This window comes from Protomyctophum bolini (assembly GCF_963924005.1).
Source record: "Protomyctophum bolini genome assembly, chromosome: 1".
Taxonomy (NCBI): domain Eukaryota; kingdom Metazoa; phylum Chordata; class Actinopteri; order Myctophiformes; family Myctophidae; genus Protomyctophum; species Protomyctophum bolini.
Genome location: NC_137862.1, coordinates 47,627,691 through 47,652,671, shown reverse-complemented (window position 1 = coordinate 47,652,671; position 24,981 = coordinate 47,627,691). Strand labels below are relative to the sequence as shown.

The window sequence follows — 24,981 nt, the reverse complement described above, 5'->3', positions numbered from 1 at the left end:
CTCCGTGTGGTCTCCAGGAGGAGGGTGTTGTCACCTTCTGTAAGGTGTGTAGCCATAACAATAGGACTGTTTAAAACACATCTCTCCTCTCTCTGCTCCCCGCCATTTACCCTCCCCCCACGACACTAAAAGCACGCCATGCCCCCCCCCCCCTGGCCTGTACCCTCGCCCACCCGGCTGCCACGCCCCCTCACCCCCCCTCCCAACGCTTCTCCCTCCCCCCTTCAGCAGCATGTCCTCGCAGAGCATACAGAGTCAGAATGATACGGCTCATACTGGACAGAACGCTGTGGACACAAGGCTGTGAGAACATCATATTATCACACCACCCAATGCTTCAGGTGTACCGTATTAGTGTAGTCTGTTCACTCAATTCAATTCAATTTAATTCAAAGGGCTTTATTGGCATGAGAAAACATACGTTTACATTGCCAAAGCAGAAAGAACAATACAACAATACAGTAATACAATCAAAACAAAAATTTTGTACATTTGAAGGTCAGAATCTTCAAAAGATCAATTTCTATGTACCAAGGTCACTCGATGCAGGTAGGCTATAGTGCAGGAATATACACAATGATTAGTCTTTAGGGTGGTTGTGTTCCATTTGATATCATTCTCCTATCACAGCAACTCGCACATCTTGCTGCTGTGTTTGCACATTGTTGTACTTCGCCCAGCAGATATGGGAGTTTTTTGTCATTGGTCATGTTTTCAAAATCTCCTTGTGTGGTTGTAATCTGTGGGAAGTATGTGTCTCTGATGTCTTGGTACAATGGACAGATGGTTAGGAGGTGTAGCTCAGTTTCCACTTCATTTTGTGTGCAGTGGGTGCATAGTCTGTCTTCTCTCGGGATACAGGTCTGCCTATGGCGGCCTTTCTCGATCGCGAGACTGTGCTCGCTGAGTCTGTACCTAGTTAAGATTTTGACTTAGACTTTGTTTTGGGTCGGTCACGGTGCTCAGGTATTCTGCCACTGTGTATTCTCTGTTTAGGGCCAGATAGCATTCTAGTTTACTCTGCTTTTGTGTTGCTTCTTTCCAATGTGTCAGATAGTTTTCCTTTTGCTGTTTTATAATTTGGTTTAGTCCAATTTGTTTTCGATCTCTGTTTGTGTTTGTGCCCGGAGTTCCAGTGCCAACTGGCTGAGGGGGCATCAGAGTTTCGCTGTGTGTGAGTGCCTTGTTATGGAGTGCATCACTCATTGTTATGGTCTTCACCCCCCACTACCTCTGTCTTTAATGTGCTGCTAGGGCTGGGATCAGCTAGTCTTCTTTACAAAATGAGCAGCTACACTTTAGAAACGAGCCTGACAAAACTACCAATAATTTTCAAGCCAGAGGCGTCATCATTAGTTTGGTTTGACCGTTTAATTTTGTTTTGTATTGTAGTCCTAAAAGCCAGTGACACAAGGTCAATCCTTTCTTTCTTTCTTTCAACCTGGAGCCCTGAAGCAGAGGCTCGGCCCCCCAGTCCACCGGTTGGCTGTCTGCCCCCATTGACCAAGCTTTAGACCACTAAATGACAAAAGAAAGGACATTTAAGATGACTGAATGCTTCAGGCAGGACATTTCAGATGACTAAATGCTCCAGACAGGACATTTCAGATGACTGAATGCTTCAGACAGGACATTGCATAACTAAATGCTTCAGACGGGACATTTCAGAGCGTGTTTGACTTTGATGAGCTTCCCAAGTGCTGCCTTCCAGAAGGATCTTTGGTTTGGCCCTCTGCTATCTGAGAGGTGGTTCTGCCAGTGTAGCAGACCAGTCCTAACTGTCCTACCCTGGCCACAACTGCACATGCATGCTCTCTATCTAATTGTTTTCCTAGATGGAGACAATTACAATTTAGGCATTTAGCACTGCAGACACTACAAACATAAATAGGACAACTATGCAACTATGCCCGCCAAAGATCCAATATGAACAAAGAAATTGGCTGACATTGGGTTTAAAAGTGTTTCAAACTGGTCAGCCAAATGAGATATTGGCAAATAAGTGATATTACACACATTTAAATGTGTTCTTGAGGTAATTGTTTTATCCCTCTAATTTCACCCGTGGGATACACAAATAAGTGGATGTGTCCACAAATGTAGTTACTGAATTGTGGCTTTGTAGGGCCGTACAAATGTGCCATGAAGTCTGCACAAAGGATTCATAGAATCATATCGTGAGGTGTATTCAATTCAAAGTGTAGGTCTGTACCGCTCAGTGTCATTTCCTATCGGCAGTTTAATAACTCCCAGAGAGCCGAATATAATTAGCCACATCGGTTTATCATGGCGTTTCATGGCAACAATAGATTAGCAATAATCTCTCTCAGAGCTTCTCTCTCATTTATACAGCTGCCATTAACCCATTCTGACCTGAGATCAGATTCATACGAGGTTTCCCACTGGACACACACTGGTCTGACTAACCCATTCTGACCTGAGATCAGATTCTAAAAATGTCAGTCGTTCTTCGATTTTTCAAAAATAGCAGACCTACAAGCTCGTAGCGTGCCACCTGGTGGCACGCTATGAGCTTGTAGATTTGCTATTTTTCAATAGATAAAGCATAACATGATGCTAACACCAAAATGGGTTCCCGTTCAGAATGGGTTAACAGGCCAAAGGGCATCAGCAGAAAGACATCATTGGCCGTTGCTTTTGGCTGCTGGCCCGTTTCATAATTTGCTTTTCTCTCATTTTGTAGAGATGACTCACGGTTAAATGTTTATTTACTGCACACTCTGTCATTTAGAACACATTATTATTTCACAGTATAACAACCTGTCTGGCGGCGAGGGGCTATATTGTTGAAACAGGCGGAGGGGAAGCCAGGCTGGCCTAACCCATTTTTTGCGGGAACCCCTTTTGGTGTTCTAAACACATCATGAAAATGTGCCTTAAATCTTTGAATATTAGTTTTTTCGGTGTTTCAGTTTTTTAACTCAAATCTTTGCTTCTGGAGGGTCCCTGACAACATATTTTCAGACGGGGGTCGGTGGCAGTACATATATAATTTGTGGGGTCCTTGACATGAAACATTGAGAACCACTGAACCACTGAACATGAGGTTTTTCAGAAGAAATACATTTTTAAAAATGCATTTTTAAAATGTCTACGTCAGGCCTAAATGGCCTAATGTTGATAGGCTATCAGCCAGGGAGGACTGTGGACAGTACAGGCCACTGTTGCAGGTCTATGCATACAAGCCCAAAAAAAGCGACTTGTCCACGGTTATTTGAAAAAAGCTTATCTACAAGCTCACAACACAACTATACCAATATTTACAAGCCCAAAGTCGCTTATAATAAGTAGACATGGCAACGCTGGTACTGGCCCCTGCATGCTTGTCAGAAGTGGTGGAAAGTAAACTAAGTATACTTTTACTAAAGTACTGTACATACTGTAAGTACAATTTTGAGATACTTTTACTTGAGTGTGTCCTTTGACCTTTTGTCAATACATCTTAGCGGTACATGTTGTACTTTAGTTACAAGATACCTTGCAGATCTGAAACGTTAATACAAAATATGCATTTACATCTTTTACTGTGGCTATTCAAAAATAGACAATATACCTGTACAAGTTCACAGCGTGTATTGACTTTTTATATTTATTTTTAAGATTTGAGTGCTTTCATTTGGTTCTCCAAGTATATTTTGATGCCAATACATTTGTGAATACAGGTATTTTACTTATACTACTTGTAATTCTACATTGTGGTATTGTTTGCATATCATACAGAGTCACACAAAAGGATCAAAAAGTAGCAGATCCACAAAGTTGTAGGTCTGCTACTTTTTGCTGTTTTTGAATTTGAAACCGGAAAAGTAACAGTTCTGGACATAAGGAGGTTTCCACCCGACAGAGACGATACTGTAGATCTGTCAGTTACAGTACATTGTTGGTGATGTAGTTGCAGACGGTCCACGGTGGGCTCAGAGCACTGTACTGACTCATGATGCAAGGACAACAGGACGTGACATAACTGTAATGTGTACAGTAGTGGAAACACTGGACCATGCACACCAACAATGCTCAATATTCACTCTGTTGTTGGATTTCCACTGTAACCCCATGAGCCCTAGTAGTAGACTGACAGACTACAGACTACAAATTGACATTTTTGGAGAAAAAAAACTGCATGAATATATTTTGACAATGCCTAGCAGTCTCTCCGGATGAAACCTAGAAATGTCAGTCTCTGCCTCTGTACTGTAAACCAAACTGTTCTGTTAAAGCAAGCAAAGTGTCCAAAAGACATTTGAATCCAGCACCAGATACCGTATGGGCTAACGCTGGGCCATGTTACTTCTAAGCAATACCATCATTTTTTCAGACTTTTGCTCCGATTACGATTAATGAATGATGTTTTTATGTGAAAATAACAGATCTACAAGCTCATGTGTCACATTGACATTGTGATCTTACAGTTCAGCTATTTTCACCACCACTGTACAAATAATTATAATGGGTTAAGTTGTTAACCCATTCTGACCTGAGATCAGATTCATACGAGGTTTCCACTGGACACACACTGGTCTGATTAACCCATTCTGACCTGAGATCAGATTAAAAAAAATGTCAGTCGTTCTTCGATTTTTCAAAAATAGCAGACCTACAAGCTCGTAGCGCGCCACTCGGTGGCGCGCTATGAGCTTGTAGATCTGCTATTTTTCAATAGCTAAAGCATAACATGATGCTAACACCAAAACGGGTTCCCGGACAGAATGGGTTAATAATCAGACTAATCGATTTAGTTGATCATTCGATTATTCTACTGTAAATGAGCAGGATTAAGTCGTTTATTGGTTCTAAATGTCGGTCTCAATATATCTTTGCCAGGTGAAAGCCTGGCATACAACAGCCCTGTTTCGACCTATAGTCATGATTGGCTGCCCCTAAGCCAATGGGAGTCTGACCCCATACTTCGCTAAACGCTGCAAGCCAATCGCGTAGTAGTGACCTATAGTCATGATTGGCCGTGAATGCACGTGAACGCTGTTTCATACGTGAACGCACGTGCACGCGTGCAATGATTGTCAACGGCCAGCGCGTTCACGATATGGGTCCAATCCATATCCCAGGATGCACTCTGTTCCTGAGTGAAATCGCCTCTTGCGCTTTTGAGCAACTTAATGCAAGTGGATGGGAGGAGAAATCCGGTGACGTCTCTATTCATATATACTCTAAGGATTGAACCAACGAAAGAACATCGGCCGTGAACGCAGAACACAGAAACATACACGTAAAATAAAACAAATAAAGGAGAAAAAAGGGGGGGGGGGGGGGGGGGGACAGATGCGCAACGGAGACAGCGCTTGTAGCAACTGGCAGTTAATGATACTCGTGTCATTCTTGTTTCTATATAGGAACTCACCACACTGTGACAGATATCTAGACTCTTCACAGCAGGGCGTTAATTTCCTTCCCTGGCTTCCCGAAAGCGCGGTGACCTGAAAGAGAGCTGAGAATGGCAATTTTTTTAAAAGGTTATACGACGTAGAAACCCCCCCCCCCCCCCCATGGGAGAGAGAAGGAGTGAGAATGTGTGTATATGTGTCATAATGTTTCTGGTAGGACCCGAAGATATGTTACCTGTTTAGTGACATACTGAAATAACCATTTCCAGACCTGCATGGGCAATTACCTCTGTGACACCATGAGGTCTGAACAATCAATAGCAATGACAGCATGCACACACCGCACGCACGTGAATGCACACACACCTCTAGATATAAGTGTCAGATCCCTCCCTCTCTGGCAGAGTGACTGCAGTCTAATAGCGTCTATCTATATAAATGGTTTGCTTTTACACACATCCCCCTCCCCCCCACACCCCCTCCTTCCAGCTGAGACATTTCGCCATCAGAATATTGTCGCTGTCGCCGCGCAGAGAAACCTTGTATGTATATTGCAGCAATGTAGAAGTATATACGTACTGTATATCGTACTGTATGTCGCATCACATTGTGGGTGGCGGTGGCTCAGGTGGCAGTGTGGCCGGATGGTAACCGCAAGGTTGCCAGTTCGAAACCCGGGCTCCCCCAGAGTTAGTGTCCTTGAGCAAGAAACGGAACCCCTTATTGCTCCCCTGATGTGCTGGTTGGTGCCTTGCATGGTTTCCGCCACCATTGGTGTACTGTATATATGAATGTGTGTGTGAATGTGTGAATTGATGCACAATCTATGTAAAGCGCCTTGGATAAAGACGCACCATTTACCATTTATCGCGACACATTGTGAGCTTGGAGATCGACTATTTTCAACTATAGTAACTAAAGTTCTCAAATAATTGTAGTGGCGTAAAAGTGCAATAATATTTGCCTGTATAATGTAGTTGAGTAGAAGATTTGTCGGACTCAAGTAAAGTACAATTACCTCACAATTTCACTTAAGCACAGTAGGTATACTTATAAGTACATGTACCCAGTTTCCTTCCACCACTGTTTTTCTTTGGACATACGATGTTTGGCCCCCGACGGCGGCGGCGTGTGAGATGAGCAGCACGGTGGCTGCATGTGGCCCTTTTTATGGCGGCTCCTAATGTGATGATCTGTCATGCATGTTGTGGAGCGGCGCCGAACCTTCCATCGCAGAGCATCCATCTCCTCCTCCTCCGAGCCCTGAGTCTATGAGTGTATATACAGTGGCGACTCCTCCTTTGTCTTCCATATCCGTGGACACTATAGAGCGCCGCAGTCCCTCCCCCTTTCAGATCGACGAGTGGCCCAGGAAATGAAATGCAATGCATTTCTCCCTTAGGATTTTCTTTAAGTATTTATTTAAAGACGGTTACGCCGCGGACAAAGCCAACTCGGATCGTGACAAATCATGACAATGAACACAATGTTTTGGGCCGATCAAATAATTTATAAGAAGAAAAACGAAACAAATTGTGTTGTCTCCTGCCTTTAATTTCTTCTTTCGATCAAATCATTATTTGATCGGCCCAAAATATTGTGTTCATTGTCACGATCCGAGTTGGCTTTGTCCGCGGCGTAACCGTCTTTAAATAAATACCTAAAGAAAATCCTATGGGAGAAATGCATTGCATTTCATTTCCTGGGCCACTCGTCGTTCTGAAAGGGGGAGGGACTGCGACGCTCTATAGACACACAGACATAACACAGTACACACAGTGGTGTATTGTCTAAGTATCATTTCCGTATTCAAAATTGACTTGAGTAAAAGTAGCCTATACAAAACTATTGGCGTCAAAATGGACTTATACAGTGGGAGGAGATGGAAGCTGACTTAAGGCCATTCTGGGCGGGAACCCCTTTTGGTGTTTTAACTAAGTGTCATGTAAATATTTTAGCTTTTGAAAAATAGCAGATCTACCAGCTCGTAGCACGCCACCGAGTGGCGCGCTACGAGCTTGTAGGTCTGCTATTTTTGAAAAATCGTAAAAATGTGGCACAAATCTCTGAATGTATATTCTTTCAGAGCGAACGTTTTTTTTATTTCGACGCCGGGCCTAAATGGGATGAACTATAAAAATATTGAATATTTACTTTCCACCACTGCGTGCGTCACAAACATTCTGGCGCTCTTCCATCCCCTCCCAGGCATCTACAGTACTGTATATCTGACATGGAACTGTCTAAGCAGACGCGCACTGAGGCTCGGAAATCCCAGATACTGTAAGCAGATATAGTGAGATAAAAAACTAAAACGGAGAACGCGCCTCAGGGCCATTTCACTGCTGGAAGAAATCACTCAATGTAATAGTATTTGTAGTAGATAACAGTGTATAGCACAGTTTGAAAATTTGCACTCTATTTGCCAGATAAAATAATGAAGTCTTTGTGTTTGACTGTAGGATTTGACTGGATTGTTTTGAATTCCTACAATGACCATAATGCTTTGCAGTGCACTCGTGGTTGGGAGACACCCCACGTGGGGCTGTCTTTCTGAGACAACATGTAGTCCAGGAAGGAAGTGATGAGACCACATTATCATGACATATTATATCGGTGGCGTCATCTAGAAACAACATATTACACACATAAAAACCTCCAGGGAAGTGTTTCTTAATTGTGTCCTCCTAATAAAACATCATTAAAATAAGATCTGATTGCAAAAAGGGGGTGAAGTGGCCCCTTTTAATTTCGACACACCCAATCACGCTCGACGACTCGACGCGCATCCCCATCCCTCATCACGCGCAAACGCGAAGGCTATAGCTCTGCCGCCACGCGAGCAAAAAAATGCAGGCGGCTGCATGTTTACTTGCCGTTTGAATTAATTGTATTTGCAGAGCTGATTATATGGCACGGGTTGTTGAGTACACGCTTCCCACCGATGAGCAGGAGGAGGATCTTATAAATAAATGATGAGTGGACATACCCTGGTATATGAGCTGGGTGACAGTGACACAGGCTTTAAGCCATTCTGACCTGAGATCAGATTCATACGAGGTTTCCACTGGACACACACTGGTCTGATGAACCCATTCTGACCTGAGATCAGATTCTAAAAATGTCAGTCGTTCTTCGAATTTTTCAAAAATAGCAGACCTACAAGCTCGTATCGCGCCACTCGGTGGCGCGATATGAGCTTGTAGATCTGCTATTTTTCAATAGGTAAAGCACGACATGATGCTAACACCAAAATGGGTGCCCGGTCAGAATGGGTTAAGCCCCGGCAAGGTGCTCAGCAAGGTGCTTAAGCATTCTAATAACTCTATTACTAATCCACTCGGGGACGTGTTGGAGCTACGTATGTGTTTATTGCTCCATCACTGCTGTAGAGAGAGAGAGAGGGGGGGGGGGGGGGGGGGGTCAGGGGGGTTGCAGCTTAAGTATACCCCAAAGCTATTGATCTAGAAACTCATTAAAATCAGCCCACGTGTGGCAAAAGAAAAGCTTGATTGAAAGCTCAATAATAGTACATCTAAGCCAAAGTCAGGCAAGTGTAGGACATTGTCTAATATCTCTCCCCCCCCCCAAAAAAAGTAATATTCCAGTGTAAAGAGGAGGGGAGGGGAGGGGGGTAGCTGTATCTCAGGCTTTGATTACCAGACTTTCGGTGTACAGATATTCTAGGATATAGAAAACGTATACTATACACGTCTAAATAAAAGAACAGAGTCTTCTCAGATCAGTGCTTCTCAAGCAGTGTCATGGAACACATTGTGTTTGGTGTGCCAGTGAGCACCAGAAGAGAAGATTTGTGTTTTTGAATCATTTTCAAAACTTTTTTTTTTTCTTCTTTTTTGCAGATGTATACAAGCTTTTGAATAACCAACGTCAAAATGCATTGAGTGGTTAAAATGATTGCGATGCGATATCTACCGTTTCCAATCAAAGAATGACCCCCCCCCCCCCCCCCCCCCGCAGTACCCCGCAGTATAACTGTAATTATAATACAAGTATTATGATGTATTTCTACTATGATAATAATACACTATATGGATTATAATACACTAAAATAGATTGAGAGTGATTATAATACAATATAATCTATTATAAATGCATTGCACAACTGTGATCCCGGTATGAATAAAAGGCCAGTGAGTGATCAGGCATCATGAAGTGTTTGGCCCCACCTCGACCCACCCTGGAGTAGGTATACTTTTAGGCACTCATTTACTATCACTTTGACACCACTTAGCCCCGTTCCTTGTAGTGGAAAACAGTGGTACAAGTAGGGCGGTGTGGGGTGGAACGGTGTGGGGCCATGGTAGTGGAAACCAGGCTTCAGATAACCGTAAAACAATGGCTCACACGCACCGCACGCATGCAAGCACGCACGCACGCACGCACGCATGTGCACACACACGCAAAACGAAATGCCTCTGCAACCACTCCGGCTGCTGCTGCTGCTGCTGCCTTCCATCGCTGACAACCACAGCCGCCTCATGTCTTTTGGGCGGGCGGGCAGGCAGGAGGACGCTATAGTAATCATTACAGGTGCTCACCGGCGCTGCTGCTGCTTGCGAAGCCGTCCATTCATTTGTATTCAGAGCATATTGCCGCTCGCTCGGCAACAGATGGCAGGCAGAACGAGAGAGAGAGAGAGAGAGGAGAGGGGAGGGGAGGTCGCTATACCACCAAGCCTGCATGGCAGGCGGTGTTATTATACCTCTCTTCTCTGTGCCTGCCACCGAAACCTATACCCGCCACGACACCACCACTCCCCCACCCACCACCCCCATCCCCACGGCTGAGGCATAGCGCGTATAACCCCCCCCGTCTCTCGTCCCCGAGGACGTACTGTACTGTACTGTACTCCACTCTGCCTATAGTGTGTTGTGTAAAAAGCGAGAGAGTCGTACAGTCGTATGTGTGTCAGACGAGGCGACGTATAACGGTGACACCGCGGTGTCGTTTTCCTATGTTCCTTCGACAGCTGGATGCCGAGGCCAGTGATCTGCTGAAGGAGCTGCAGAACAAGCTGAACACCGTCCTGGACGAGCTCAGCGCCGTCTTCGGCTCCAGGTGGGGGTTTCTGTCTGTCTCCAGAGTGGTTCAGTGTCACTCACTCACACACTGAGTTAACTGCTAGGTTGATACTGTATATATATAGCGTTGGTGGTCGCTGTCGCGCAGAATGCTCTCATCTCCCATATTTTAAACTAACAAATGCACCAAAAGTATAGCAGATCTACAAGTTCGAAATACAGCGCAAAGCGATGCGTTTTTAGCTTGTAGATCTTTTAATTTAATTTTTTTTTATGTTCCGTTTATTCATTTTTTGTTTTTTTACAAATATATTGAGCTTGTGGATCTGCTACATATTTTTTTTTAATTTGAACTCCCGAAAGTAAAAGAGACGTTGTGTGTGTGCGTGTGTGTGCGCGTGCGTGCACAGCGATCTCTCCAGTGTTCATTATAACTACTACGCCACAGGGGGTGTGCCTTGTACTTCCCAGGGGGCTTCCCAAACATTTTAGCGCAATTAAGACCCAACAAAAAGCTATATTTGAGGCTTTATTCAGATTCAGCGTAAAGAGAGAGAGAGACCGGGGGAATGACACACAGACAAGGCCGTGGACTGGGCTCGGGAATCGAACCCACATTAGAGCCATTGGAGCCTATATGGTATGAACCCCTTTTGGTGGTAGCATTATGTTATGCTTTAGCTATTGAAAAATAGCAGATCTACAAGCTCATAGCGCGCCACCGAGTGGTGCGCTACGAGCTTGTAGTTCTGCTATTTTTGAAAAGTCGAAGAACGACTGACATGAAAACATAGCTTTTTCAGATCCTGTCAGGATGTACAGTAGAATAATTTTTTTGTTAACAACTATAGGCCATCGGTGGCCCCCCCACACACATTTTTTGTGACTTTGTGTTGTGTTGTGTAACTTTGTGTGTCAGTTTCAAACCAGTGATCGAAGACTGCGTGAAGCAGATGAACCAGGAGCTGGTCCAGATGAAAGGCCCCATCAAGGGCAGCAACCCGGCCATGGACGCAGAGACGGTCCTCAGGCCTCTCATGGACCTCCTGGACAAAAAGTCAGTTTCTGGAGACTTTATTTTTTATTTTTACCGCAGACCATTCAATAGGGTGTCCCGCGATTCGATTCGATTACGATTCTTGGGGTCACGAGTCGATTCAACTCGATTCTCAATCCAAAAACGATTTTTTAAAGAAAATCTAAATTTTCTATTTTCTATTCAAAATTATTCTCGATTCAATACATACTGTAGGATTTCATCACAATCTACTCCAGTCTTGAACTGAAGTGACTACATTAACTAGAAAATGACTGAAGACATGATGTTTACTGTGATTAGGGTAAGCTTACATTTCATATCACAGACACGTAGTGAAAACTCCTGTAACTGTAACCAGAAAAAGAAATCTAATGAATGAAATTGTGAATCGATTTTGAATGAAAAAACAGAATCGCGATTCTAATTTGAATCGATTTTTTTTGACACCCCTACCATTCAAGCTTCTAGCTAGCATGATGACTGGAAATGTGGTAATTGGTTTTATAAAACTGTGAAAAGTCTGCTTCACACACACACACACACACACACACACACATAACGACTTTTAGGCACTCCAGTTATTGTCACATATAAATGTGTTAATCCAGTGGAGGTGATTTTACAGCATCATAATCATTTTAACCACTTTATCCATATTTTACACATTGGCTATAAAGGAATAGCAGATATACAAGGCTCACGGTGCGTCAATTTGTGCCGTGCTGTGAGCTTATATCTCTAGTATATCTGCTATTCGTTTAACCTTTTATTAAAAAATATATCTGGAAAATTTGAATTTGTTTTAAGACAAATCTTCTCGTCTGGGGCACAAAACATTTTCAGATGGAAAATAATACATCAAAAATGAATTTGACATGAAAAGGTTTGAGAACCACATGGTATACGATGATAATCCACTTAATGCGGCCCGCATGTTAATATCAGAATACTGATATACGGTAGTATTGATTTCAGCTGTTACAATTCCAAACCCGCTTTAATTACTTCAAGACTAGTATTTAAATGTTATTGTCTTTTTGTGTCCAATGTAGGTTATGTTAACAGTTCATAAAGTTAACATAACTATAACTAAATGCATTTGAAATTCAATAATAACGTTATTGAATTCAAATATAGCAAAAATAGCTGATGTACAAGCTCAAAACGCGTCGCATTCCGACGCGTTTTGAGCTTGTAGATCAGCTATTTTTGCTACGACAGTAATATGCAATGTGGCCCTCTCGAGTGGGTGTGGAAAAATAGTGGCCCTCTCCTCTCCATAGTCAAAGTTGCCCACCCCTTATTCCATATCAATAAGCAACAATCAGACAGACAGCCTGGCCAACTCTTGAAGCCGCTGTTTCGCCCATCGTCATCATGACACGCAATTCAATTCAATTTCATTTCAGTCACAGCCTGGGCGGAGCTCGTCTGAGGCCCCATATCCGCATGTCATCCCCAAAATGATCTAAATTACCTTCTAAACGATCTGCTCCTGAACAGCTGCGCCTGTCTCTCCATCCAGGATTCAACCCGGTGGGTTTTATAGGCTATACTTCAATTGCATTCCTGAGAGCAGAGGCGTCATTTCATCAAGAATTAGAGCACTCACTTAAGTCCTATTTACCCATAAGATTAAGACCTGAGGCCGATTAAAAAAATAAGTGATGGTGCTCAAACTTAGTCATGTCAAGGACCAACAAAAATGATATGCATTTGCCCGCGGACCCTCATCTCAAAATATCGTGTGACCACCAAAAGCAAGCAAAAGATTTTATTTCAAGTGTTCAAAAATAGTAGAGCTATACAAGCTCATATGCGCTTGTACGTATATCTGCTATTTTTTTGTAGCCAAAATAATGGTTAAATGATTTTGTTCCTATACTTTTTCTGGGGACTTCCTGGATGATCATTTTTACATGATTAACTTAATCATGTAAAAACGTTCAGAGGTGGAGAAAGCATATGCATAAATAAACACACCTTGCCTTCTCGAGAGAACACAACGTCGGTACGGCTCGAATAAGCTGCACATTATATTGCTCTCAGACACAACATCGAGGCCAACGGGGTATTATTATATGCTAAATCCTTTAATGATATGCAAATGCCAAAACCCCCTTCCCTATACTCCTTTTTTTAAATATACAACGGGGTGAGATTAAAGTTGAAAGCTGTTGCATTTACATTATACTGCATAGGGTCGCTCGCTCAGCCCTGGGGGAGCCATGATGTCGTCAATGGATTGATTGGCCACCGCCAGCCAATGTTTGGGTCTTTGTCCTTTTTTATTATTATTATTATGACATGCCATCAAAGTCTCTGAACGTGACAGATGGCCCCTCTCTCTCTCTCTCTCTCTCTCTGTCTCTCTCTCTCTCTCCATCTCTCTCTCTCTCTCTCTCCACAGCTTGATGTTGTTTGCCAAGATCTGTGAGAAGACGGTGCTGAAGCGAGTCCTCAAAGAGCTGTGGAAGATCGTGCTGAACACCATCGAGAGGACCATCGTGCTGCCGCCGCTCTCTGACCAGAGTGTACGTCTGTCTGTCTGTCTGTCTGTCTGTCTGTCTGTCTGTCTGTCTGTCTGTCTGTCTGTCTGTCTGTCTGTCTCTGTGTGCCTTATATTAGTTGTCTTGACTTTTGCACACAGTTCACACACATGATATGAAACAAAAAGCTCTGCTTCACATTTCTTCTGTAAAACAGGGCTTATATTTAAATGTTTTGTAATCCTTCCAGACACGAACAAGTCAGACACGACGCATGTACGCACGCACACACACGGCCAGAAGTTATGGAAATGACTATAGATCTTGATGGTGCACATGCATATACATGCTTGCTGCTTACATTCTGCATGCACACACACGATGCGAGTATGAATCACTTATGTAAATAATAAGGCTTCACCAAAAGGCTATGCCCTGACAATTGTTTTTCCATATAAAGGAGAGATCTAAACGCATCCACAAATTCCACATTAAGTAGAGCTGAAGCCCAAATCTGGCCCAAATCACTCTCTCACACACACACACACACACACACACACACACACACACACACACACACACACACACACACACAGAGACAGTAAAACTATAGTGATTGCTCAAGGCAAACGGGTCTGTCTCTTTCATCTCTCCTTGCAGGCAGGAGCTCAGATGATCTTCAGTGCAGCCAAGGACCTGGGACAGCTGTCCAAACTGAAGGTAATTGGCACGCCAATATCCTGTGTGTGTGCGTGTGCACGCGCACGTGCGTGCGAAAATCCTTCTCAAGTCACACACTCCACAGCAACCTCGTATCATTGCTGTCGGGCAGAAACCTCTTGTCTCCATTTTAATTTTTTGTTATACTTTTTTATCCCACAATTTTGCAACCCATTTTTCACCCAGTGTCAATTAGCTAATGTAATCCTGGGCGCTGCACTTCCTCTGCCAACCTGGGGGGGGGGGGGCAGCGGACTGACCTCATGCTTCCTTCTATGCATGAGGAGTCCAAGCTGCTTCTTTTCACCTGACAGGGGGGAGTTTTCCCGGTTGGACACGTTATTCCAACCAGTTCCTTTCCCCTCCATCAGGCGCCCCGGCTGGCCACTAGGGGGAGGCAGTTTAGAGACCAGGATTATCTCCATATTTTAACGCTTTGGTGTTTTTCCATAAATTAACACCCTACTCCATCACAGTACAGTGCCACACAAAACCATCCAAAGTAGCAGATCTACAAGCTCGAAACGTAACAGTTTTGGACACGTGAGGTTTCCACCCGACGGCCATGTTATATGACTTGTCCGAAACATCTCCAAAGGGATTTCCTCACGGCTTAGCAGGCTTCCTGTCATCTGGGCATCACAGTCTGTCAGTACAGCTACAGTACAGTACAGTATGTGACACTGTCTGCATGCGCTCACAATTTCACCTCATCCCCAAATCTGCTGAACTCGGTTTGTGTCCACTGGAAACTGTTGCTGTTGTCGGAGATGTGTGTGTGTGTGTGTGTGTGTGTGTGTGTGTGTGTGTGTGTGTGTGTGTGTGTGTGTGTGTGTGTGTGTGTGTGTGTGTGTGTGTGTGTGTGTGTGTGTGTGCGTGTGCGTGTGCGTGTGTGTTTTTTAAGAAAAGTATATATGAGGAGGTTTCAAAAATAGCAAAGATAGCAGATCTATACAAGCTCAAAATGCATCCCTTTGCACTGCGAAGTAGCTTGAAGATCTGCTACTACTTTTGAGGCTTTTGTGTGACACTGTATTATGGTCAAGTAGGGTGTTAACTTACGAAAAAAGGAAATAAATCACACCTGTGTGAAGTGAGCGGTGCAACTATAGTGTATTCTAGTGTATTCTGTGCCACTTTACTCTGTGCTGTACTCTACTGGCCACTGCAGGTGGTGCGGCTTTCCGTGCTTGGACATGCAGTACAAACAGACATAGGGGCACACGTAGCTCCGTAATGGAGCGGAGGCACCGCTCAAAAACACAAACAGTTAGAACATGGGAGATAAGAGTGTTATGCCAGACAGCGAAAATGTTGTAGCTCGAAATACCTGGATACCGTAAGTCCTATACGAGAGGATGAACACATAAATACCTGGATACCGTAAGTCCTATACGAGAGGATGAACACATAAATACCTGGATACCGTAAGTCCTACGAGAGGATGAACACATAAATACCTGGATACCGTAAGTCCTATACGAGAGGATGAACACATAAATACCTGGATACCGTAGGTCCTACGAGAGGATGAACACATAAATACCTGGATACCGTAAGTCCTACGAGAGGATGAACACATAAATATCTGGATACCGTAAGTCCTACGAGAGGATGAACACATAAATACCTGGATACCGTAGGTCCTATACGAGAGGATGAAAGCATTGCATCACACGATGGCTAAAGAACTGATTTTGATCTGCAAGCATATCTATTGTTGGCTTGACAATCTCAAATGTTCATTGGCAAGGCGACAACGTTAACTCTATGGAGAATTGGAATGCAAATGTCCTGTGATTCCAGAGGAGGGATTTATAACGCTGCAGCCTGCAGCTTAGCTGAATGTTTAGATTAATAAATGGAACATGCATCTGCTGCAGGAGGCTGACATTTAGCTACCTTTATCCACACTTCTGCCATGGATTATGCACATATGAATATGCACGTCCATCTGGAGTCCTATGAGAAATCACACACCTCGACTCGTCATATTCCCATTTGTGATGCTTTTTAACCGCATTAATCCTGCCATCCCTATATTTTGTGCAAATGTAATATATATTCGTAAATGCCGCTATAACACATGGGATTCAGGATTCAAATGCAAAGGTATAGCAGATCTACAAGCTCAAAGCGCCTCGCGTCGCATCGAAAGTTAGAATATGAAGAGAAGAGGTCCCTGCCCCATATGTGTGTGCGCGTGTAGAATGACCTGACATGACATGGTACTCTATTGTCACGTCAGTTCACACTGAAATTTGTCTTGCGATCCAGCAGCCATATGCAGAACACATAGAACAAAACAATATTACATATTTGTGTCTGAGACACTGTAGTGTAGTAGAAGTATTTAAATATTTAAATAAGTAACATAAGGAGCTCAAGTACAGTGCTTGATGCACATGGTTAATTGTTACCGCCACTGCATAGCTGCAGATCAGGGGTGGACAACTTTGACGATGGAGAGGGCCACTATATTTCCACACTCACTCCAGACTGCAGGGCCACGTTGCATATTACCGTCGTAGCAAACATAGCCAATCTACAAGCTCAAAGCGTGTCGCACTACGACGCGTTTTCAGCTTGTAGATCTGCTATTTTTGCTATTTTTCAATTGGAATGCTGAAAAAAAAAATCAAATTCCTTTAATTGTATGTTAACTTTATAAACTAAATACAAATACATTGGACATAAAAAAGACAATAACACTAAACTGCCTCCCCCTGGCCAGCCGGGGCGCCTGATGGAGGGGAAAGGAACTGGTTGGAATAACGTGTTCCTTCCACGCGCTACGTCCAACCAGGGAAACCCCCCCCTGTCAGGTGTAAAGGAGCAACTTGGACACTCAGGCATGAAGGAAGCATGAGTTCAAGTCCGTTGCTCTCCCCATGTCCCCCATATTTGGGGACTAGGTTGGCGGAGGGTGTGTAGAGCCCAGGATCACATTAGATGATTGACACAGGGGTGAAAAATGGGGATTACAAAATAGTGGGATAAAAAATATATATTTAAAGAAAATGTAATGCTAAGCTACTAATAACATTAAGCTACACTGAAGTAATTAAAGCGGGTCACGTTTGCATTTGTGGAATTGTAACAGCTGAAACAAATCATTCATCAGTCTTCCAATATCAACCTGCGGGCCGCCATGTGGCCCATGTACGCTGTAGTGACGAGATGACGAGTGGCTAAAGCTAAATGTGTACATTGAGCCAGCAGGGTGGGTATAGTATAATTGGTCCTATTGCGCCCGGCCCGGGGGATATGTATTCCCCTGTAGTGTAGCGGTTTTCACTGAGGCGTTGTAATGCATCAGTGTAGAGCGTTCCACCACAATGCTCTATTACTAACCAGCCGCGCGGCGCGTGGGAGTAGATGTGTGTCGAAGATGTTAATAGCTCTGCATTAGGGCCGATTCATACATACTATTTTACCGCTGTTTCGGCGCTGTAGTGCCGAAATGATTTCGGCTCGTCAGAAATTTTCAGTTGCACCGAAGAGCCTGTACTTTAGGACGGTACCCGCCCCCCCCTGAACCTCAAATGCCGTCACATTGTAGGCTCTACACACACTGTGCATGTGTGTGTTTTCTGGAGTTTGGGGCTACTATAGGCATTATGTACGTAATATGCATGTCGATAACGTCGTGTCTTTCATAGGTGTATGATTATCTCTGTGTGAGTTTCTGCGCTGTGGTTTAGGGCTATGTGTATGTACATAATATGCACATACGTACAGAACATGTTGATTTATCTTTCATGGTTCCATGAGCATGTGCGTATTGGGGTTTGGGGCTGTGTGTGTGCGTGTGTGTGTGTGACTCTGAGATGTCCTTTGAGGGAACATCTGAGGCCTCCATTAGCGTGCAGATGGTAGGGTTCCTGTCTGCTACCCATAAGCACTGCAGTGATCCATCAGCTCCTGCTTAATCCTAATCACAACTGATCATTACCAAATTGATTGTCCTTTTTTTCTTTTCTTAATACGTATACTTTGTCCTTTTCCTTTATGTACTCTGTTTATGCTCATGTGACTTTGTCTGTGTGTGTAAATGTACTGTAACTATACCAACAAGCCGTCTCCACGGCAGCAGTTTCTGGGATTGGGCGTTTTCAAAGCGGCAGTCTTCGGCGATTGGTTCATACCAACCAATCACAATAGTATAGGGAAGTAGATGACGTTGGCAATCATGTGGCTATGGCTAACCCGGTTGCTAACCAAACAAGCACAGTCAACGAGCGCCGAGCGCTATACTAGCATGTAAACAAAAGCGGTAAAATATGTCGGATGATGTTTATAAAACCTGTAAAGAAACTATTCATCATAGATCGATTCAATAGCCAGATTGATACGGTCACGAGACACCGCAGTGGGGGGAAGCTATAGTTTGTTGTTTGACGCTGTCGAGGGACGTGGTTGATGGCCAATCAGCTGCTGCGATCAGATTTTCGATCGAGACTGACACTGTAGAGTGTAGACCGTAGGCAGATCGAGTCACCAGACCTGAATCGCCAGGACATATTTTTTTAACTAGTCCTTACCCGTTCTGAATATATGAACAGCAAATGATGTTCAGTGTGGGCGTGTGGGTCTGTTGCGCGGAAAGGTGTGTCCCAGTATTAATCTGTGTCCGTCCCAACATGCATTTCACTGGTGACACTGGTGACATGTGATTTGCGGGGAGATGTTTTTTTTTGTCTCAAATTAATTTAATTAAGATGAATGTTAGAATGTTTGGCGTGTGTAATGCAGGGCCGATTGAGGTTGGAGGACAGGGCTGTGCGGCACTGCGTTCCGTGAGGCGGTCCGTGCGTCGTGGCGTTGTGAGATGGCGCAGAAAGCGAGCAGCTGTCTTGCTCTATGCTAAGGAAGTACTCTGACTGACAGACAGCGACCGAGCGATTTAAACAGCGAGCGAGCGAGCGTCTGCTAAATTATTAGATAGATGGTAGCGATTTAGGCCTGGAGCCAGACTATACAAATGCATCCGTTACAGCTGAGTTGAGAAGAGAGACCCAGATAACAATAGAATAACAATATTATTTGAAAGGATTCTGTCTCTGTTTGTCCTCATTTCACTTTTGTTTGTTTGCTGCATGCAGGCAGACTAATATAGATGAGAACAAACTTTGCAACTGTTGTTGTTGTGACTCTCTGAGTGCATAACTACGGTAGTACCGACTGTCACCTTCACCTCACATTTCTCTGAACACACACATCTCAACACAACACACAAATAACACAGTCCCAAAGATTTAAGATCATTTTCATTTTCAGACTTTTACCTTTGCAAGTGCTTAGCAATTGTTTTTAAACCTTTTGACTATAATGACATGCCCAAAATATTCTGTTCTGATTATTAAAGCTGCTATAAGCAATAATATGTCAATATTTTAATTACCTTTTTTTCCCTTTTTTGGTATTCAGACAACCACCAATGGGTAAAACGCTCCACATCTAGGGGCCGTAATCTGCATTCAAAGATATGCTTTGTCATTTGTCGATTTGCCTATCTATTTCCTGATTGGTTACTCATTTCAACCGAGTTTTCCGACCAATGACAAAGCTTCTTTGTCTTACAGATTGTAGCCCCTAGATGTGTGACCAGAAAAAAGTTCATTAACATTTTTACATATATTATTGCTTATAGCTACTTCAATCGATTATTGCATTCAATCAACAGGGGGTCCTAGTTACTTAGCATCCCTATTTTGTCGGGAACATCCACCCAAAATAGCCAATCTACAAGCTTGTAGATCGGCTATTTTCAGAGATTTGAGGGCCAAACAGTAGACAAAGTACAGAGCCAAAGGACAAGTGTTGAGGGTTTAGGTGGTTAAATATCTAATATGACACATTAACATGAATTAACCCATTTAGGACTGAGGCCAATTCTAAAATAATCCTAAAAGTTTTCTGAAAAATGTTTCTATGTCAGTGGTGCTCAACCTTCTCAAGCTACAGTTTGCTAATACCCACACATCCACGTCTTGCACTTTGATCCATGATAAGTGATGGGTTGTGGTTTGAAAAGCCATGTGGTGTCCCCTAACACAGGGAAGCTGTCAGACTTGACTTAATCCTCTTTACCCCGTCGAGGGGCATAGGGCGTCCACCAGAGCTCTCCATCTCACTATATCTGCTGGGCCTGGGCTTTTGCTTCCTGCCAGCTCATTCCAATGTTCTTTAGGTCCTGGAGAGTGGAACGTCTCCAGGTGTTTCTCAGCCTACCCTGTTTCCTCTTTAGTACTCTTTAGTCTTTACTTCCCCTGTGGGTTATCGTCCAGGGCCTGTCTCGTGGGCGTGATTTCTTTCTACGTCCGAGCATATGGTAACGCCCGCCTGCGTCTGATTGGCCTACCGACACTGCCGCTCTTGCCTGTCCTCCGAGATGCAAGGCTACTCCGTGGTGGGAAATAATACAAGTACAAGAGAATGGCAACACGCGACAGTAACTTGTAACTTTAATTTTTGGAGAAGAGGCAAACTAATATCGTTTGTGCCGTTTGCTTTGATTGAATAATTGATTGAACAACTATGATTTGATTTGGCTGTTCTAAATTAAAGTGTTAGTGTTGATTATCGTGTATTAATCTAATTATAGTAAAATAATGCTACAAAGATATTTATTTATTTCCCACCACGGAGTAACCTCGTAGCCTCGGTCCCATCCCATGCTTACTTATCTGCAAAAATAAAACCTCGTGGCAGACTATCCAGCATGTACTGTATAACCTCGCCTCACCAGGCTTTCCACCACATCGGAGGAAAGCCTGGTCTCCGTTTCAAAAGTCTGTATGATCCGGTCGGGAGCTCTTCTACCAAAATTAAAGTAAAAAGTTACTGTCGTGTGTTGCCATTCTCTTGTACTTGTATTATTTCCCACCACAGAGTAGCCTTGCATCTCGGAGGAAGGCAAGACGGGCAGTGTCGGTAGGCCAATCAGAGGCAGGCGGGGCGTTACCATGTCTATGCTCGGACGTAGAAAGAAATCACGCGTCTCGTGGTGTTAGCTCCAGAACCTTCCCTGAAACATCCCTGACAACATCAACAACACGTCCCAGTACTCTTCTCCCTTCTGGTTCCCAAACTGTGGAACCAACTCTCCGTTGCAGTTAGAACTACTTTGCCTGGGCTTCGAGTCCCGAGCCCGTCGGCCTTTGCCTCATGTCTTCCCCCCCCATCTCTCTCCCCCAGTCCTGTCACATTACTGTACCCTATCAAATAAAGGCAAAAAAGCTATTACAAATATCTTAAAAAAAAACAAAAAACTGCAGACTAACACCCAACATGCGTTAAGGTTGGCGAACATGTGCTGCTCCCTGCGTGCGGTTATGGTTAGGTTAGGGTTATTTTTATTATACTTTTCACACTGATATGTTCTTGGTTTATTGATTATCCTAGATTGCAATTTCTGTGCATTTTATGTTTTACATCGTGTTGACCATGTTCACTGTAAATCCCTCTGGATTAAAGTACAACGATAATGACAGAAGTTACAACTTTAATACTGCTTTCATTTAACGAGACAGTGGTTTACAACTAGCACCAATTATGTTCATTTTAATGTACTCAAAAGGCTCTGAGGACACTACTCAATCTGGCTTCAAAATGAAAACTATAGTGACTCCTGGGAAATAATGTGGTGATGGAATTATGAATTTACAGTATGAAAGTATACCGCAAACTACTATCTTCTAGGTATGAAATGCTTTTTGAAGTAATTTCTCCAGGGACCACAGTGGAAATAAGTTCTCCAGCCTATATGCATGTTTTTGTCCTCTTTACAGATATCTACAGTATATTGCTACTGTCGTGCTGTAGAAACCTAAATGAATTGAGGGCATTCCATGTGGTCCCCAGATAAATGATAAAAAGTTGGTAACCAAATGGACACTTGGAGATCTGTAACGCTTGAGAGCGTTGCAGATCGTAAGTAGCAGATCTACAAACTCAAAATGTGTCACTTTGCGCCACATCTTGAGCTTGTAGATCTGCTACTTTTAGCTATATATGTTTTTATTTGAACGCCTGAAAGTTACAGTTTTGGACATAATGTGGTTTCCACCCAACATACGATATACACTATACATACAGTATCCATTAACATATTAACAGCAAGATTATGATTGTCCGTAGCAGGGAAGACAGACATTTAACCTTTCCTGTTTTTTATCTCTCTGGCTCTATCCTTAGTGTCTGCAGTGAGATTAAATATTTGGGCCACATCATCTCGAATGACCTCTCTGATGACAAGGATATATTTAGACAGCGTCGGATGCTGTATGCGCAAGGAAACATGCTGTGTAGAAAATTTAGCATGTGCTCAGTACCAGTGAAGATCTCACTTTTTAAATCCTTTTGTACACCCCTGTACACCGCCCACCTGTGGTGCCGCTACAAGCAGGCCAGTATCAGGCGATTGACAGTGGCATACAATGACTGTATGAGGCTGCTTCTGAGAGCTCCAAGAAGCTCCAGTGCAAGTCAAATGTTTGTCAGTGTTGGGGTTCCCACCTGCTCTGCTGTGCTACGCAATCTTATGTACAAATTCATGTGTAGGGTATCTGAGTCAGTAAATGACATCATTAATGTCATCACAAACATGGTACGTAGTTCTGTCAGGTTCTCCTCCAGACTGTGGAACCATTGGCGAACTTGTCTGTATGTTCGAAACTGAATATGGTGGAACTCTTTTTATTGTATATTTCTTTCTATATTATTATTCTTTTTATCTATTGTGTTGTACTGTGATATGGATTCCCCTGAGTCTGCAATAAAGAATCAATCAATCAATCAATCAATCATATAGTCACTAATATATAGGCTATGTTAATGTCTACTCTAATGTATGTATTGTATGCACGATGTATCAATCAGGCCAGTCAACCAGTCAATATTACAATGTATTCTCATAACATAACCTACTAAAAGTGATGACAATGCTTGTTGTTTTGATTCAACATTTTTCGGAAACCTTAAAATCACTTGAGACTTGTCGATATGTTGCCGTACGATGAATGACAGAAATAGCCAATCTACACAAGCTCACAACAGTTGTGAGCTTTGTGCATGTGGCTATTTTACAATGGCCATGTTTGACAATTTCTGAAATGTTTTGATTCATTTGTTTTAACTAATTGCCATAATTCTCTCTCTCTCTCTCTCCCCCCCCTTTCTCTCCAGGAGCATGTAACGCGAGAGGAGGCCAGGAGTCTGACCCCGCGGCAGTGTGCAGCCATGGACCTGGTGCTCCCCACCATCAAGGTGAGTTTCCAGACCAGCTGTGTCACTGCTGTCAGTCCCATAAAACCCCATGGGGGGGGGAGTATAGAGGCAAACTGCTGAGCTTCAGTATATATCGCAGGTTATACAACAGGTCGTTCCGAGGAAGCAATCTGATTGGTTGAATCAGCCTTCTAGCCGTGGTCCAAACGTGCTCCACACCTAATCAAAACAAAGAATTCTGCTGCTCTGTTTTCCCAGAGCAGAGCAGCAAACTCGGTGGCTAGGCTAGCTAGTTTCTTGGGACATTTGTAGTGACTACATCTGTCATTAGTAAAATATGGCTAATACGTTTAGGGATGAGGCGAATGTTATGGATAATTGGCGATAATGGAAAGGCGGTATGCATGCAACACATGGCCCTCTGTGTCTTACTCAAGGACACGTCGACACAAAGCCATGATGGAACTTCCCCCCGTGCTGCCGCGCCATGTAGTGCATTCCCAGCACCTCACACCCGCCTTTGTGCTGCGCATCACAGACCCAAAAATACATTCTGTTTTTGTAACAGCAAGCAGTAGAAAGTGTTGTTACAAACCTGTTAATGATACTCTAATTCTCTGAGCGTTCTATGTAGGTAGGAGGTGTTTTTTTTGTTGGCTAAGATGGATGTACACAACACCCAAACAATAACACATTCTAAAACAACACCATAGACGTTTTAAGCTTCGAGGATGGCACTGTTGGTTATCAGTTGGCTGTCTGCCCATCCACCACTTTGGTCCCAAACAACAACAACATATCTCTGAAACTTTACCGGCTGGATTGCCGTGGCTTTTTCGGTGCACGTTCATGCACCCTACTACCCCGCCCGCCCTTCCTCTAGTGCAGTGGTTTTCCACCAGTGGTCCTTGAGGGAGTTCCAGGTGGCAGGGCTGGACTGGCCACAGGTCATACTGGGCATATTCCCGGTGGGCCGCGACCGTAGGTGGCCGCCATGATAAAGAAAAAAACAGGCTGGCCAATAGGCGGCAGGCCATTCTGCCAGTGCCATCATGATAATGTCACTGTACCTGTATCAGTGAGTGACAAATAAACCC

At 43.5% G+C, this 24,981-nt stretch overlaps 1 protein-coding gene across 1 annotated transcript in view; it reads left to right on the top strand.

The window, feature by feature from the left end:
• unc13c (unc-13 homolog C (C. elegans)) overlaps positions 1-24,981 on the top strand; it is a gene marked incomplete at both ends in the record, with an annotated part of 246,798 nt that overhangs the window by 194,150 nt on the left and 27,667 nt on the right. Inside the window, 6 exons of the mRNA XM_080787767.1 lie at positions 18-44; positions 10,354-10,442; positions 11,325-11,462; positions 13,855-13,978; positions 14,594-14,653; positions 23,843-23,923. Of these exons, the coding sequence (XP_080643893.1) occupies positions 18-44; positions 10,354-10,442; positions 11,325-11,462; positions 13,855-13,978; positions 14,594-14,653; positions 23,843-23,923 (519 nt within the window). The remainder of the gene's footprint in view (positions 1-17; positions 45-10,353; positions 10,443-11,324; positions 11,463-13,854; positions 13,979-14,593; positions 14,654-23,842; positions 23,924-24,981) is intronic.